Consider the following 17,605-nt stretch of genomic DNA (forward strand, 5'->3'; position numbering starts at 1 on the left):
CTGGATCACAGATGCATCCTTCTACCCTTTTGTCTTTCAGCTAAAAAATGGTCCAGTTTCCTCACAGTCCAGCTTGTTACTGTGTACAGACATTTTCATGGGCTGCTTCCTGTTCACAAACAAGTTTCTCAGCAATGACTCAATCTAAGAAATGTGATCCAGCCAGTTTACTGGAACTCTCACCCATTACGCTTGTCGGTACACTGTAAAGCATGATGCAAAGATAACAGCAGAACTGGAAAGTGAATAGACTAGGAACTTGGACTATTTTCTCAAGAGGCACATGTGTTTGGCCAAAAATAAATCATAAAGGACAGTTAATTTCCAAAACAGCAGGTGAGGCCACTGCTACGAAAAGTGGATGGATCCAACTTTCCCATGGGAAGTTTCATATCTGGCTGCCAGCAGAGTTAATTTCTGGTTGTCTGTATTTAAGCAGGATGCTGCTGCTGGGCCTCAATCAAAGGGCTTATGCAAGGGTCAGTCACTATGTCAAGAGAATGGCTTGGTTAGATAAGCAAACTTCAGGACATGTTTTTTCTCATCTCTTCCCCATTTTGAAGAAGCCATGAATGTATTCAGTCCTGGATGCTGTCCTCTGCACATGAAAGGAACTTTGTGACTTGGTCTTCCATCACTATTAGAATGAGTCTACAGGAAAACACACACACCCATCTTACCAATATAACCTTCAGGTGCACTGGCTCTAACTCCCTAACTCACTTTACCTAACATACACTGAAACTAACCTAGCGTGGACTAACCAGGTCGTCAGATGTCTACCTTGAGCTCAAACAGCCCTGTTTGCTCACCCTCCTGCCCCTCCTCCTAAAGGGCAGCCCCCATGAGGGAGGGCAGTACCCTAGCACACTGGAACTACTGGGGCTCTTTACTGCCACTTCTGAACTTCCTCAGTGATCCTTCACCCTCTGTGGATCCTGCATTTGTAAACAGAAATTATTTATTTCTATCTTAAAGCTCCTTTTCAGATTTAACTGCCTACAATTAAGCTTTAAAAGCTAAGAATTAGGACAGTCACCCAGGCCTGCTGTTTCTTGCCGGTAGCCAAAGACCTGTGTGCCTGTGCTGGTGGTGGCAGTGATGAATTTTAGATACATATGTATTATATACTGTAATATAGAAAGACTCTAAAACATTTAGACTTTTTTCTTTTTTGTGCATCCTGTTAAAATACTTTCCAAAGGGGGGGGGTCTTTAATTTCTTTTTTAGTGTGAAATTTTTGAGTATGAAATATTTCATACTAATAGCTAAAAGATCACTTCAGAATGGTGATAGTTATAATAAAGGTGGTGGTCAAGATTAACAAGATTTAGTGTCCATACTACCCTAAATGGATCATTAATCCAGCAACCCATCTACTACATGCATATAGCTCGCCATTCAGGTGCCAGGAACTGCGCTAGGTGCTGGGGACACAGAGATAAACAGAGGACAGTCTCTGATCTCAGTTTAGAGACTCAAGGAGAAACATGTAGGAGCCAAGGCAGCACAGAGGAAGTGTCACTAAACTGCACAGAAAGACCTCACAGGAGTGACAACTGACTTAAGTACGCCAGTCACAACTGCATGAACATCCCACCCGCTTAAACAAGGGGTAAGCCGGGTTTTTCCAAACATCTAGTCCACATGACTATCTGAAAGCAAAGGAGGTTTTGGAGTGGAGAACACAAACAACCCATCTCCACTCACTCTGCTTTCTTGGTCTCCCCTCTGGTGGCAGCAATCCCCCCACGCCTCCCCGTTTCCCCCCAGAGGCTCAGATCCTCCAGCACGAGGAAAATTCTCAGAGACTTCCTCCTCACATGTGGACTTTTCGGTCAGTATGACTCATCTCAGCTGAGATGGGAATTACTGCTAATGCCACACTGTCACAGAACGCTGCGACTGGAGGGGCCCAGAGGACGCACAGCCCCTTCCATTTTTCAAATAGGGAAACAGGTCTAGAGGATGAAATGACTTGCCCCAAGGTCAGAGGTCAAGGATTCCAAAACTACTATGGTCTACTTTTCTAATTTTACAAATCCTGCCAAGTTATTTGGCAGAGGGGGAAAAAGATACATTTTTGCTTCACTGTTTCAATTTGCACCTCTGGCCCCAGCTTGCCAGTCTGCAGGTGCCTCGCAGCTTCTATTTGAGCTGGCATTTGCCGAGCACTTCATGGTTTGCAGGGGTGTTCACTGCAGAGCAAGGGGGAGGTGGCTTATCTTCATCTACGAATGAGCACAATTAGGTTTTGGGCCTCGAGCATCCCTGCCCCAAATTGCATGCTTGGCAAGTGGCAGAGCCAGGACCCCAACCAAGAACTGATTCTGAGCCTGTGGGCTCTTCCCACCACTGCAGGACAAAGGCTGCAAACTGCTTTAGCCCCAGGTGGGACGCTAAGGCTTGGAAGCTGGCTCTGCTGAAGCTCAGACCCACCCTTCCTGATGACTCAGGGCAAATACAGTCAATGGCACACACAGACCTTAGCATTTAAATCTTCCCATAAAGCCAATATTTACCCCGTACTTTGTATATCTTATGTTATCTGGTCTGACTAAACTGCAAACTCCTTCAAGGCATGACAATGTCTTTTTTTTTTTTAATTTATTTATTATTATTTTATTTATTTATTGTTTCTGGCTGCATTGGGTCTTTGTTGCTGCGCACGGGCTTTTCTCTAGTTGCAGGGAGCAGGGGCTACTCCTGGTAGCGGTGCGCGGGCTTCTCCTTGCGGTGGCTTCTCTTGTTGCGGAGCACGGGCTCTAGGTGCGTGGGCTTCAGTAGTTGTGGCTCGTGGGCTCTACAGCGCAGGCTCAGTAGTTGTGGCACACAGGCTTAGCTGCTCTGCAGCATGTGGGATCTTCCCGAACCAGGGCTCGAACCCATGTCCCCCTGCACTGGCAGGCAGATTCTCAGCCATTGCACCACCAGGGAAGCCCAACAATGTCTTTTCTTAATAGATGGTAGATGTACATAGTATAAAATTTAAAAGTTGCAGAAGTAATCTCCCAGTTATCCTTCCCCAAGGCAACCATTGGCATCAGTTTTCTGTGTTCTTAGGAAGATATTCTATTAAATACACACCTGTAGGCACACACACAAGTAGCATATAATCATAATGTTCCACACTTATTTCTCCCTATTTATTTTAGAGATGGTTCTATATCAGGGCCTAGAGTTGTTCCATTATTTTTAATGGCTGAGTAGTATTTCATTATGAGGATGTACTATATTATTTAATAATTACTTAATCAGCCCCTCATTGGGCTTTTAAGTTATTCCTAATCTTTTGCTATTACAAATGATGCTATAATGGCTACCTTTGTACATAAATCATTTCACGAATGTGTGAGGATTATCTGTGGGATAGATACTTAGAAGTGGAATTGCTGGTCAAAGAGTATATGCATTTTTATTTATGATACATATTGCCAAACAGCTCTCCACAGAGGCTGTACCTTTTACACCCCACCAGCAATGAGAAATGCTCATTTCCCCACTCTGTTCCCCACTCATGTGTCCTTCACACCTTGCGGCATATTGGCACGTGGTACCCACTCAATAAATACATTGTAATTGTTGATACAAGGTGTCCTATATTAATTCCAGAATCATTTCAAAATCAGCCCTCCCACTATTTTTAAAGATAACAAAATTAAGACTAAAGAAGAGAATATACTGTACATACATACAATCAGTTGTCCGGCAAACAGCATTTGTTTAATCACCAGTCTATGTCCAGCCAAGGTAACCTTGGTTGGTGCCTTTGGAGCTGGTAAAACATCTGCAGGGGCAAGAAATGTAAAGGCCACGGTGCACACAGATAGACAGAGGCTAGGCAAAGTCTCAACAGGTGAAACAGGCAAAATCAGCAACCTCAGCCCTTCTAACAGGCAAGGTAAACTCCAAAGAAAAACCAAGTCCAATTAAAAATGGAACTACCATATGATCTAGCAAATCCACACCTGGGCATATGTCTGAAGAAAACAAAATAATTTGAATTTGAAATAATTGAAATAATTTGAAAAGATATATGCACCCTGATGTTCACTGCAGCATTGTTTACAACAGCCAAGATATGGAAGCAACCAAAGTGTCCATCAAGAGATTAAAGAAGATGTGGTGTATATATATACAATGGAATATTAGCCACAAAGAATGCAATTTTGCCATTTGCAACAGCATGGATGGACCTGGAGGTATTAATGCTTGCTGAAATAAGTCCAATAGAGAAAGACAAATACTGTTATGTTTTCATTTTATATATGGAATCTAAAAAATAAAACAAATGACTATAGCAAAACAGATACAGAGAACAAACTAGTGGTTACCAGTGAAGAGAGGCCTGGGGGAGAAGAGAATTAAGAAGTAACAAACTACTAGGTATAAAATAAATAAGATACAAAGATGCAATGTACAGCACAAGGAATATAACCAATATTTTATAACTTTAAATGGAGTATAATCTATAAAAGAAAAAGCAGGTTCAGCCAGGCTGACCCATCCACCAGCTCTCTAAAGACCAGGAAAAGGCATCCTTGTCTAGGGATGTGTCTCTCAGAAACATATGTCTGTTGGCCATTAAATTACATTGAACACACAATTGACTAAGGGGAGCTGACAGTGATCTTGCAGATCACAGACCAAACCCCAGGTTTACAAATGAGAATCCCAGGGCCCAGAGATGCTAAATGGGTAAATGGCCCTAGGTCTCATTTGACTGAGCAGAACCCAGGAGGGGGCATCTGGTCAACTAACACAAATTAGATTTCAAACTAGACTTTCCTATTGCATGCACGCATGCATTCATTCATTCATTTATTTGATTGCGCCGGGTCTTAGTTGCGGCACTCAGGATCTTCATTGTGACACACGGGATCTTCGTTGCAGTATGTGAACCCCTAGTTATGGCATGTGGACTCTTAGTTGCAGCATGCATGCAGGATCTAGTTCCCCGACCAGGGGTCGAACCCAGGCCCCCTACACTGGGAGTGCAGAGTCTTAACTACTGGACCACCAGGGAAGTCCCCCTATTGCAATTTCTATTCCTTAAATTCATGAAATACTAGGAATTATTTTGAAAACAGACGTTTACAAAACTGTTGTATGGCATTCGACCCTGCAGCCAAATTAATGGCCTATAAAACTCTGTTACCTGACTGAAGTTTCTGCAGAGAACTTTCCTTTCCCTACTCCTAATCTCTAAATCCTGGGTGGTCTGTGTCCATGCTCAATACAATAGGGCTAAGAGCCTCCCAGTTCTAACCCTTACTTCAGGCAGATCGTCTCCACTACCAAGAGCAAAAGTCTAAAAAAAATTTTAAAAATTAAAGTGGACCCCTGAGAACTCCCAAATCATGGGGTCAAAGCCTTGGACCCACTAAATGCACATTCCAAACGTGACTGACTCATCCAAGGCCTCACCAAGACCAAGTGTGACCTCAGAAATAGTTCTACAACTGCTTGGAGAAAGGAAGCCCTCAAGACACCAGTCCTTCCATTTGCAGTGCTTTCGGAGCACAAAATACTTTCACTTGCATGACTGTATCATTTAATCCTCATGCTACTCTGTGTGAAGATCAGTGGAATGAAGAAACAGGTTCAGAAAGGTTAAATATCAAAGGTTGCCCAGCTTGTCAGCTGCATCTGTAGCAGAAGCAGCCCTCTCTAAACCTGACGGACAGACCCATAAATCAAATCACCATTTAATAACTCGCAATGCCTCCCTTTCCTCCTCTATGCCTCAAAATAGAAATAAAATTCTGGTTTGCTCGAAGGGTGCCCATTGCAGTTGTTGGTGGCTTCTTCCTTTAAGTCAGTTTTGTTAATAAGAAAACAATACCATAAAACAGGCCTAAACTTTTACCGAATGATCTCAGGCAACCTACCTAAACAATAAACACATGAAGTCAAGCTCTCAGTCTTTTTCTCAAGGACAAAAGCTATGGGTCTGGTTTAAAATCTCTGGCTTTGGGAAAAGAACTCTCTAAATTAAAATATGAAAGCCAGATGTATGGAGTTTTCTAAAGTAAATGATCACACAAAGTGTGGGTATTATTTGTACCTTATTACTATTCCCCATGAAAGTATCATTATACTGCCCAACAAAAATACATGTCAAACATGGAATCAATCACCCTGTCTACTGGTAGGCACAGCACAAAAATTCCTTTCTCTCAGTGCCTAAAATAATTTCTTTTTAAAGGCCTTTTCTTTGGTCTGGATCTCGTGGAAGCTCTTTGCAGCCCTGACACCCACCATGTTTCCAATGCCGAGTAAACCCAGGACCCAAAGCAATAGGCTATAAAGAACATTAAGTTCAGTACCCGTCTAGAATTAGGGCATGCCATGTTACAGTAACTTTTAACCTCAGTTTCTCCATCTGCTGAAGGACAGGGTTGGGTTAAGTGACTCCTAAGATTCCTTCCTCTAAACACCTCTGATTATAAAAAGTCAAAAATACAAGTCTGAAAACTAATTTTGAACTTTAAAACAAGCTAATTTCATCTACCTATAACAGATGCTCTAAAGCAGTACTTTCCAGTAGAAATCTAATGCAAGCCACATGTGTAATTTAAACAATTTTAGTAGCCTTACTAAAAAAAAGTGAATTTAATTTAAACAATATATTTATTTCACCCATGTCAAAAAATTATTCTATCATGTAACCCAAATGTTTCAATTATTAACGAGCTATTAGAAGTGACAAAACACTCAACATACATAACAAATCTCACCTGAAGGCATCACATGAAATGCTGTCCCCCCAGAATAAAGTTATATTCAACAGAAAAATATCTTATCCTGCTTCTGTCTTAAATTTTAAATAATTCATTAAGATTAAAAATGCGGATCCTCAGTTACACCAGCCCCATTTCAAGTGGTCAAAAGTGACCAATGGCAAGTGACAGTGCAGCTCTGGGGACCTACAGAGTGAGTCCTCCACACTCCTTAGGGGGGAATTCTAATGAACCAAACTCCTCTGTTTCGCAACACCGTAACATTAACCCTTCCAAAGGACACTAGGCAGTATTTATACTGTTAGCAATTATTTGCAAAAAGCTACTTCAATGACCTGAAAGTGACAGTGTGAGTCTTAAGTTACTAAGAGGGCTCATAAGGACCACAGGGGATCACCCTGATGTTAATGAGCAATGTCTGGTCCAGAGGCCACACAATTACCAGATTATTGCAAAGGGCATATGAAGAATGGGTAGAAATAAGGGGCTTAGGTGCTAGGAAAATACTATCTGTTCCAACTAAGGATATGAATTAACCCTGAGTCTGGAAATGACATTTCAACTGCTTCAAATGTATACATTTGAACATGCACAGTATCCACTGTTGTCACCAACTGCCAGGCAGCAATTTGGACCTCTTAAAAAGTAATTGATAAGTATATATACCACATTTCATTCTCTTAAAATCAGTATAGAAGGGGCTTCCCTGGTGGCGTGGTGGTTAAGAATCCGCCTGCCAACGCAGGGGACATGCGTTTGAGCCCTGGTCCTGTAAGATCCTGCATGCGGCGGAGGAACTAAGCCCATGCGCCACAACTACTGAAGCCCGCACACCTGGAGCCCGTGCTCCGCAACAGGGGAAACCACCGCAATGAGAGGCCCAGGCACCACGGCCAGAAGGGGCCCCAGCTCTATGCAACTGGAGAGGGCTCGCACGCGGCAGCAAGGACCCAACGCAGCCAAAAATAAATAAATAAACTTATTTTTTAAAAAATCAGTACAGGAATCTTTTACTTTCCTTAAGGTAAATCTTTTCAATTAACCCACTAAATAAATATGTAAGGACAATGGCTACCTGGTGAGCCTTTACATTAAGATTTGAAAACAAAAGATCACAGTGCCAACATGCTAAATCCAGGTAAAGGTAAGTATGACACAATCTAACAATAATAACAGTAAGTGCATTTACTGTGCGCTTTCTATGTGCTCAAGACTCTTCCAAGCACCTGTACCCATAAGCTCACTTGTACTCACACCAATTGGCAAGGAAGGTGGTATTAAGATCCACACCGTTTATATTACAGAAGAACTCACATAACAGAGGCTCTTACTCAGAATACCCGAGGCCTCTTTAGGGAGGCTGCACAGTGCAGTCCTGCCAGGGCTCTGCTGCTGACTAGCTGTACAGAGAGCTCTGGGCTGTAAGGAAAAACCGAGACATCATACCTGTCCTCACAGAACTGTTTTTCATGTGGGAAAAAGGTATGTGAATGCCACTTAAAAATACAGAAGACAAGCCAGGGGTGAGGTATTAACGCTATTAATAAGTTCAACACCTGTTGCAGATGTCAAAGGAACATGAGAAGCATCTAATTCTGAGGCTTCTGGGTCTAACCACTATACAAAAAATAGAAGGTGAGCTCCTGATGTATTTACATCAGACATCACATGGCAACACCGAAGGGCAGTGGGTGTAAAAAGTTTTCAGCTGTGTCATCTCCCCCATGGGTCTTATAGAAGGTCTTTCCCTTCACCACTCTGCCTTTCTAAAGAGTTACTTAGAGGTAGTTATTACAGAAGAAATATTTCAGTCTTTAAAGACTAAAAGATGGGCTGGGGCTGGGAAGAGGGCAAGGCCACAGGGGTCAGCTCAGGAAGGCTGGCTTTAGCCTTCCACTAACACATTTCCCCCCACCCCCCCACCACCAGCTCTTTCTGTTCATACAACCTGCCTGTGGACACTGCCCCATCTCTAGGCCCAGAACCCCAGAGTAAGAAATTCTGCTACCAGTGAAGGAGTGTGTCTGGCATGGGGTTCAAAGAGATGGCTCTTCAATCCACATAAGCAGGGGATCCAGCAGACAAGCTGGAGGATCCCACAGAGGAGACAGGGCACACATAAGGCCTTGCCATTGATCGGTTTTCTGTCTCCACAACAATCAGGTCCTCACATGAGACCAGGACAAGCCACAGGAGAATATGCAGCTTATAGCGAAGAGTGAAAAGGGGCGTGGATTACCAGAATTCAAGGAGGGATTTTTTTTTTCAAGTGGGCCAAGGAAATCTCAGATGCCACACATTCAAACATTCCTGACAAAGAAAATGTATAATTATGATAATAATCATCACAGCCACCAGTTGTTGTATGCTAGGTCTTGGGCCCAGTTCTTACTTAATCCTAAGAATGCTGTGACATACCTATCACCCACACCTAATGATGATAAAGCCAAGGCACATCCCACTGTATTATCACTCATTCAAGCTCCCTGGGCCTCGATTCTCTCTGTATAAGTCAGGGATAAGGCTCCTACCTCACAGGGCGGAGTAAGGAGTACACAGGACAAAAATCAGTGTGTGAAAGCACCTGGCACCTGGCCGGCATGTGGAAGAGCCTGAGAGACTGCGGCTGCCTTCCCCAACACTGCTAGATGCCCACATCTGTTAGCTCAGGGCGCACAAGCAAAGCCTCTTTTCTGGGACAGAAAAGAGAGGATATTGTCTGTTTTTTCTCTCTTGGGTGAATTTTGCTAATCACTGAGGCCGGAAGCCAAGGATGAGATGGTCCCAGCTGAAGGAAGACAGTGAGAGCAAAGGGATCTTAGCGGAGGTCAGGAAGAGAGAAACTCTCCCTGTGCCACCACAGAGAAGAAAACAATTCATCCTAAAAGCAAACCGGCAACTTCTGGCTCGTTCTTCCTCTCCTTTCACCAATGGAGTGAATACCCTGGCGATGAGTTTCTGTTAAAACCCAGAAACAGCAGGACCTGCAAGCTTGAGCACAGATGGTTTCACAATGGGGCCAATAGGAGAAAAATCTACTCCCTCCTTGAAAAAGGGAGCTTAAAAAAATTTCTTCTTAAATGGCTAACAAAGGTGGTACAGATCAGAGTGACAGTTACAGATCTTCAATACTGCACTGGTGACGCCAAGGCGACGAAGCCACACCTGCACCACAGCCAGAGCCCCTCAGCATCTCTGCCGACACCTGCCCATCTTCTGATGCATGGGCCATAATAACTTCCTGTCCACATCCAGCTCATGTGTCTTGCCCTTTCCAAAACCTCCCATGGTTTCCAAATGCCTTAGATAAACGTGAAACGCCACGCATGGGCACCGAAGGCCCTGTTCAGCCAGCCCCACATTAACCTTTTCACCCCGAGTGACCCTATATGCCGCCACAGGCCAGATCACGCCTGCACCCTTCCTCCAGCTTCCAAGTGAAGCTGAGCCAAGAGGAATCCTACCAGCCTAAAAAATCTAGATAGACTGCTACCTCCTCCAGGACGTCCTCTCTGAGCACCCCAGCTGGAAGTGACATTTTCTCCTCTGCGCTGTCATGTATCACCAATGAATATCACTTGTATATATACCAAGTTCCAAGAGGGCAGTAATGGATTCGCTCTCACATCTGCTGAGCAAGTACTATTAAATAAGCACCAGGCATGGTGCGAGCCACCAGAATTACAAAAATGACAAAAACATAGTCCCTATCCTAGAGGAAGTCATACCTTAAGCAGGGGAGATGGAGATGTAATTTATACTCATTATGATATGAAACATGCCCTATAATCCAGGTGTACAAAGAACAAAGGGACTGATTAATTAGGAGAAGGGGTAATTTGAGAAGCAAATGTCCTTCAAGGAGGATAATATATTTGCTACACTATCTATCTTAGAAGATTAAAACAACTTCATGCCCTGAAAGTTCCCTAGGGCGTGTTAATACCTAATAATACTTGTGGAATGAATAAGTTACATTTAGGCTTAGAACTCAGCATTTTCACTGTGTACCTAAGGTGTCTGGGGGGTTAAAGAATTCTAATTACTTAATAAAGGTATCATGTTTAGTATCAGTTATAGCCCAACTACTAGTCATAGAAAAATTATTTAACTTCATTCAAATTTTTCTTTGGGTACTCTACTAAAAACAAAATATTATACCTTAAGAATCATAAATGCACATTACTTCAGGTTAACAATAAAACTGATCTTTTGAGACAACAAATGTGATAGTATTTTCAAATACCCATTAAGGAATTTTGTAATCTGGATAATATAACAATTAGTCAATATAAATGCGGATTAACTGTATTTTCATAGAGGACACGAGCTATTTCCCTCAGGCTGATTGTCAGGAAAAGGACAAGAAAGTGGGCAACCTCACTTTCCTCCCTATTCTAGACTTTGTTTCTAAAGCATCAGTCTATCACCAGAATAGCTCAACCTCTTCAGCTACTCTATAGCTTCCCTTACTATCTGTCCTCAGTACCCAAACTTCTTCAAAAAGTACCCGGTAGAAAAGGCAGTCAAGACCCAGAGAGGTGTGGCATATGACTTTTAACTTCACCCTGAAATTTAAAAAAATGTTCAGCTTATCTTTTTAGGACTAGTTCCCTGCAGCTATAGGCTGGAAAAATGGTAAATAGCAGCGGTAACAATCACCAGGTCAAATAAAACTGCTCTGTGTTAAAGGATCTGAAGGAGACACTCTACCTGAGTAAATGGAGTGTACTTGGTCCCTCTGGTTTCTAGAGTTTTCATCACGTTCTGTGTTCTCTCTCCCACTACCCCCTTCTGGTTTAGAATAAGAGGTATGAACAGGCTGCCATCGGAGGAGATGGTGGGCTACCCTGCAAAGAACAAGGAATATCCTGAGGTTTCCTGAGAACAAACAGTAATATCCCGGCTTCAAACTGTCTCTGGAAGTCACTGCATCACAGTGGTTCCACTGGGGCTGGGACCACCACCTAGAAGCAATTGAACGGTGTCGGGACAGGGGAGGGCGGCCCTTTCTGGTCGTCACAGTGAAGCTAAATACCCTGTAATGTGGGACAACCCCCCATTCCAAAGAGAAGTCCAGCCCCTTTGCCAGCGGTACCCTCTTTGAGGAACACTGAGGGAGCTCCTTGAGGTAGAGACACTGTCTTAATGAATCTCTGTAAAGGAGCCCCTCATTCTTTAGCATCTAACCAAACACCCATAGTCATCAGACAAGGAAGGAAAGCAAGAAAGGAAGGGAGAGCAGTGATGACGGACTTTCTAAATCCCTGTTCTGCCATCGAGAGTGGCATGGCCATGGACAAGTTACTTTACCTCTTTGAATAGGTTTCCTAGTCTGTAAAAAGGGGGTAACAGCCGCCATCACCATAGCTTTATTGTCAAGATCAAGTAAGAGGGAACATGTCCAGGACCTAGTACAGTACTAGCAGCTGTTCAGTAAATGTTAGTTTTTCCCCTTTTTCTTCCCCCTGAAATTGCCAGTTGCCTGTATCCTGATGTCTTGTAACATCCAAAGGTTGGTTCTCTTTATAACGTTGCAAGCGAGTTGGTAATGCAAGAGAGTCGGTAATGTGAACAAAAATGAAAGAGTAATTGTTCCCTCCGCCTCCATTATTAGCTCCGCCAGCACACACACCGGTCACTGAAACCTGATGGCACAACGGTGCTGTTATCAAGTGAACTTTGGAAACCTGTAGCACAGGGCAATGCCATGCGCTCCGGAGCCGCAGGTTTCCAAGAGTCCCACAGGGACAGAGGAAAGGGGGGTCGTTTTTACCCACATCTCTCCGGGGAGAAAAGGCTTTATTTTTCAGGATCAATAGAAGAGATGTTCCCCCAGCTCTTCTTAAGATGCTTTTCCTCCTTTCTGAACCTCCCCCCAAGTTCAAGACCCAGAGGCCCAAGTCCTTCAGCAACAGCAAAAACTTCCGTATATAATCAATCCTGCCCTGGCATCCCAGGGGCACCTCATGGGGGAAGGGGGCACAGAACCTACCAATAGTGGGGATGCTTATCGAATCTGGGAACTCCCCTAAGGGAATCTCCATCCGCGCACTCTTGAGAGGAATTCCTAACATTTCATTATTATTGAATCACTCTGTGGTCACATATGTGCACTCCGCTAACCAGAAGAAATATATAGCATAAAATGTGCCATGCAAGTCAGAATCAAGTAGGCACTGCGGTCTAATAGGATTCCCACGCAACCTGCCCCCAAGCAGGTGTGCCAAGTGCCCCAAAGGCAAAGCATCATGTCTGGTCTAAGATTCCTGAAAAGAAGATGGTTTGGAGAAAAGTGCCAGGACTCTGATGGCAGAGAATGCTCCAGTGCCAGCTCTAGCTCTTACCAGCTATGTGACTGCTTTGGTCATTTGCCCACGGCCCCCAGATCCCTTCCCCATCCATCCCCAGGCTCCCTTGCTATATGGCTTCCAGCTACATTCCAGCAGGGGTCTGCGAGAGGAGCGGGGGACGCTGGATGGTAGGAGGCAGAGCCCCTCTCTCAGTGGCCCCAGCTCCTCACTCGGTCCAGCTGCGGGAGGGCCGGTGAGGCCCTGGAATTCCACCTCCTCTCTCTGCCCCTCCAGCTCTAGGGCTGGCAAGTGGTTTCCAGAGGCTGCTAATCTCTGGGTTGTCTGTCTGGTTTCTCGGCTCTCCCATCACCTATATAATTAATTTCCTATATGAAATCCTTCTGCTTAAAATACCTCATGTGCTTTCCAGTTCCTAAACCGAACTCTGGACTGCTTCTTAACCTCTCCAAAGAGTTTTCTCAATAATGACAAAACGTACCTTAACAGGGTTGTTAAAAGAACTAAAGATAATGAGTGTAAACACAGCACAAGTAAATACTCCCCAAAATGCTTTCCCTTTTCTCACATGAAGGACCTAAGTACAAGCTGCATGTCAAGGAGCAAATCGAAGTGGTACAGAAGAGACCAAAAAGCTACATTCCTCCTGGGTTCATTAAAATGAATCCTTTAAACTAGTTTTCCTTTTCCTCCCAACCTCTCCCCCTTTACTTCTAGAACCCTTTTTCCAAGTGGAAGGTTACCTGGAATCTCCCCACTCTCAGTCCACTGCCCCAAGGATTCTCCCAAACGTGCAGCCTGGTAAAGAAGTGTCTAGCAGAGGGTGAACCTCTGTCTCTGGAGAAGAAAGAACCTGAACCCACAGTCTGGTTCTCATTCTTGGCCTCGTCTCAGCTTGGGAACCAGCAGAGAAAGAACATACAAGCTGGGGGTAGCACTAAGCACACCGGCCCCACCCCTGTCCTCTGGGGTTGGTTTCTCAATGTACATTTTAAACATGTTTCATTGAGAAGTACCAAGAACAAAATAACTTCTTCAAAAACTGGCAATTTTTTCTATTACAAGAAAAAAAATGATAGTTTTTATTTTTGGTGGTTTTCATTACCAGGATTGTAATGATTAAAAGAATTTGATTTTATTTTTTTGGCTAGGTCAAAAAAATTCATGGTTCTTCAACACGCTCTAGCCACAGCAGCAAGACTCCCTGGCTCCAGGACTGTAAAACCCACCAGCAAAAAGCACAGGTTCTTAATAAGCCAACCCTCAGGCACCTGGAGAAGCAGTGCACGTCCACCTTGGGTCACACCCCTGTTCCGATTCTGTTCACAGAAGGCCTCAGAACCTGATCAATCATTGCTCCCTGTATTCTAATCCCTTAGAATTGCCGGGGGATAGGCTGGGTTCTGCATCCGTGTAATCCATACAATTCTGTGCTGAAGCAGAGCACACACAAGAACGTCCAGTCTGGAGTAAAGCCAATTTCTATACCGTTTATCAGCAGGCCCCTTACATACACAGTTAATACTGTCCCTGACTCCCAAACAGAATTGGGGGTGGGCTACATCGGCTACATCCAGAAAAGGGAAAGGGCATTTAATGCGAAGAATGATTCACTGAAATACAAGCATGCACTGCAAATACCGTTAACAGGTACTTTAAACACATAGGTACATCATTCAGCACAAAACAAGCGAAAGAACAGGACTGTTTTTTTAATCTTAAAACAATAATAGGAGGGACAGGTTAAAAGAATTTCAAACTACTGATGACTAGAATTAGAAAAGCAGGCAGCTTCCTGAGGGCAGACTAGATGTACCCCCCCATCACGTGATGGCCGGGGGAAGACTGGACCTGGGCCACACAAAGATGGGCCTGGCAACACTGGAGAGAGGTCACAGCTGGCTCGGGGAGCCCACGCCCTGCTGGCCCTGTTCCCACCCTGTCTGCAAGGCAGGGCTGAGGCAGCTTCAGAAGGCACTGAACCACACCCTCGAGTGTAGTGCACCACACACACACACACACACACACACACACACACACACACACACACACACACACACACACACTTACTTCAGAAGTTAGCCCCAGTTTCCAAAGTGTAAACCAGAAACCATCCAGCTTAAGTACAAACGATAACCACTGTGGTCAGAATATAAAGTTGACTTTGCCAAGCATATACAGAGAATCAAAAAGCTGAGGTGCTAAAAGTGGCCTTGTAGGTGTTAAGTTTTTTGTTTTTTAATGGAGGAAGATAGAGGCCCAGGAATGCAGAGCTCAGAGCTTCCTCTAGGAGGCAGTGTTGGGTCCTGGCCTCCAAGCTCTCCAGCCTCCCCAGTGCCCTGCATTGGTCCTCACTGCCTTTTCTACGTGATTGCCAAATAATCTACGCTGCAGGTTATCACTCGCCACACTCCTGACCAAACACACTTCTACTAACCCACTTGGGGAAAACCTTTTGATGACAACATTATCACCCAAATCTCCATGAGGGATTAAAGAGCTCAAATTATATTTACTGAAGTTCAAACATTCACCAGGCATCTTAAACACATCTCCCAGATTTAGGTATTAATCTTAAGGCTGTGAAGGTCAGTGATCAAATATAAGAACACTTCCTTTCATGAATTAAGCAACATCCTAACCAGATTTTCTAAATCACTCTATAAATATAAATACCTTTCATGGGTACCAAGCACTGTGCCAGCTTCTCTAGGGTACTGGTTCTCAAACCTAATTGCACAAAGGAATTCCTTCCAAAGCTTGAAAAGATATTGATGCCTGGGTCCCACCCCCAGAGATTTTAATGTAATGAGGTGGTAAGGCCTGGGCATCAGTATTTTAAATATGATGGTGACTCTAATATACAGTGAATTTTAAGAACCATTACCACAGGGAACAAAAATATATACATAAAGTAGAACCACCCAAACGTCCATGAACTGATAAGTGGGTAAATAAAATGTGGTGTATCCATATAATGGAATAGTATTTGGCAATAAGAAGTACAAAGTCCTGATACATGCTACAATATGGTCAAACTGTGTAAACACGTTAAGTGAAAGAAGCCAGTCACAGAGAACCACACATGCTATGATTCCATTTATATGAAATATCCAGGAGACAAATCCATAGAAAGAGAGAATAATGAGTGCTTACCAGGAGCTAAGGGAGTTTGGGGGAAATGGGGTGTGATGACTGCTAATGGATATGGGTTTATTTTGGGGTGATGAAAATGTTCTAAAATTGATTGTGATGATGGCTGTACTACTCTGAATACACTCAGTCACTGAACTGTCCATTTTAAATGAGTGGACTGTATAGTATGCGGATTACATCTCATAAAGCTGTTTAAAAGAGGAGAGAAATATAAATTCTATGCGCAGCTCCCAAGGAACTTACAATCTAGCTGTAGAGGAAAAAAACATAGATACATACATAAGACAAGTATCAGAGATTTTAAAAAGCAATTAGAGAATTGCCTAATGCACAAAATAAAAACTCTAAGTTCAGAAGAAGGCTTCAAAGCCAAACGATCTGATAGTTTTCTTTTCTTACCCAACCATTCTTCTCTGATTTGAAGAAAAGCAATGGAGAGTTTGGATCTCATCAGTACGCTGCCGATATCAAAGGCCCCAAAGTTTCAATTTCCAAGTTTGTGAGCAATGGAATGACTAATTTAGCATTGCCAGGGAATTTTTTTAATCCTTCAGGATACAGGCTGTTGGGAGTTCCCTGATGGTCTAGTGGTTAGGATTCTGGGCTTTCACTGCCGTGGCCTGGGTTCAATCCCTGGTCAGGGAAGATCCCAGCAAGGCTTGCGGCATGGCCAAAGAAATAAACAACTAAAAAACCAGAATACAGGCTGTTGATGGATTACAGTGACTCTCAATTATCAACAGGGTCTTTGAAAGATAAATTTGGTGCTCTAAATACTTCTTACGTCCCGGGTTTGTCTTCACCTCTACCAGAGTTTGGGCCAAATAAACTTACATGCTCACACACAGAGGAAGATTTTCATATATAAGGCTCTGTGATACACAGGTGTTACAGGACATATACCAGAAAAACGATATGTTAAAGTGCTTCCTATCCTCAGTGTTCCTAAAATTCTTCGTACTAATAGTTAAAAAGTGTTTACTGTGGGAGGGGCTGACCCAGAGAAAATTCCTACTTTAGGCAAGATAGGATTTTGTTTAGCAATCTTGTTTTGTCTTGGCGGGGAAAGTTACTGTAAGAACACCATTTGTATTTTTTCTAACACTTTTTGGGAACGTTATACATTTGAATATATGTTTTGCTTTCATTTCCAGAAAACATACCATTATCAATGAAAGAAGTCTTGGCCTGTATCTTAGAGCCTCTTTAATAAATGTTTGTTGGAGCATATTTAAAAGCAGGTGGTAATTACATTTTTAAAACTCCTAGAAATCTTATTATCAAAATATAAACTCTGTTCTCCATTTTTTTTTTTTTTTTTGCAGGACGCGGGCCTCTCACTGTTGTGGCCTCTCCGGTTGCGGAGCACAGGCTCCGGACGCGCAGGCTCAGCG

At 43.4% G+C, this 17,605-nt stretch overlaps 1 protein-coding gene across 6 annotated transcripts in view; it reads right to left on the reverse strand.

The window, feature by feature from the left end:
• Window positions 1-17,605, reverse strand: part of NFE2L2 (NFE2 like bZIP transcription factor 2) — a 73,127-nt gene that overhangs the window by 10,867 nt on the left and 44,655 nt on the right. Inside the window, exon 2 of one of the 6 annotated variants that reach the window (XM_033423634.2) lies at window positions 11,458-11,594. The exons of the other annotated variants lie outside the window; for them this stretch is intronic. Coding sequence (XP_033279525.1) covers window positions 11,458-11,505 — 48 coding nt within the window. The 5' untranslated portion in view covers window positions 11,506-11,594. The remainder of the gene's footprint in view (window positions 1-11,457; window positions 11,595-17,605) is intronic. 6 annotated transcript variants of the gene reach the window in all.

The sequence above is a fragment of the Orcinus orca genome, chromosome 7, assembly GCF_937001465.1.
Source record: "Orcinus orca chromosome 7, mOrcOrc1.1, whole genome shotgun sequence".
Taxonomy (NCBI): domain Eukaryota; kingdom Metazoa; phylum Chordata; class Mammalia; order Artiodactyla; family Delphinidae; genus Orcinus; species Orcinus orca.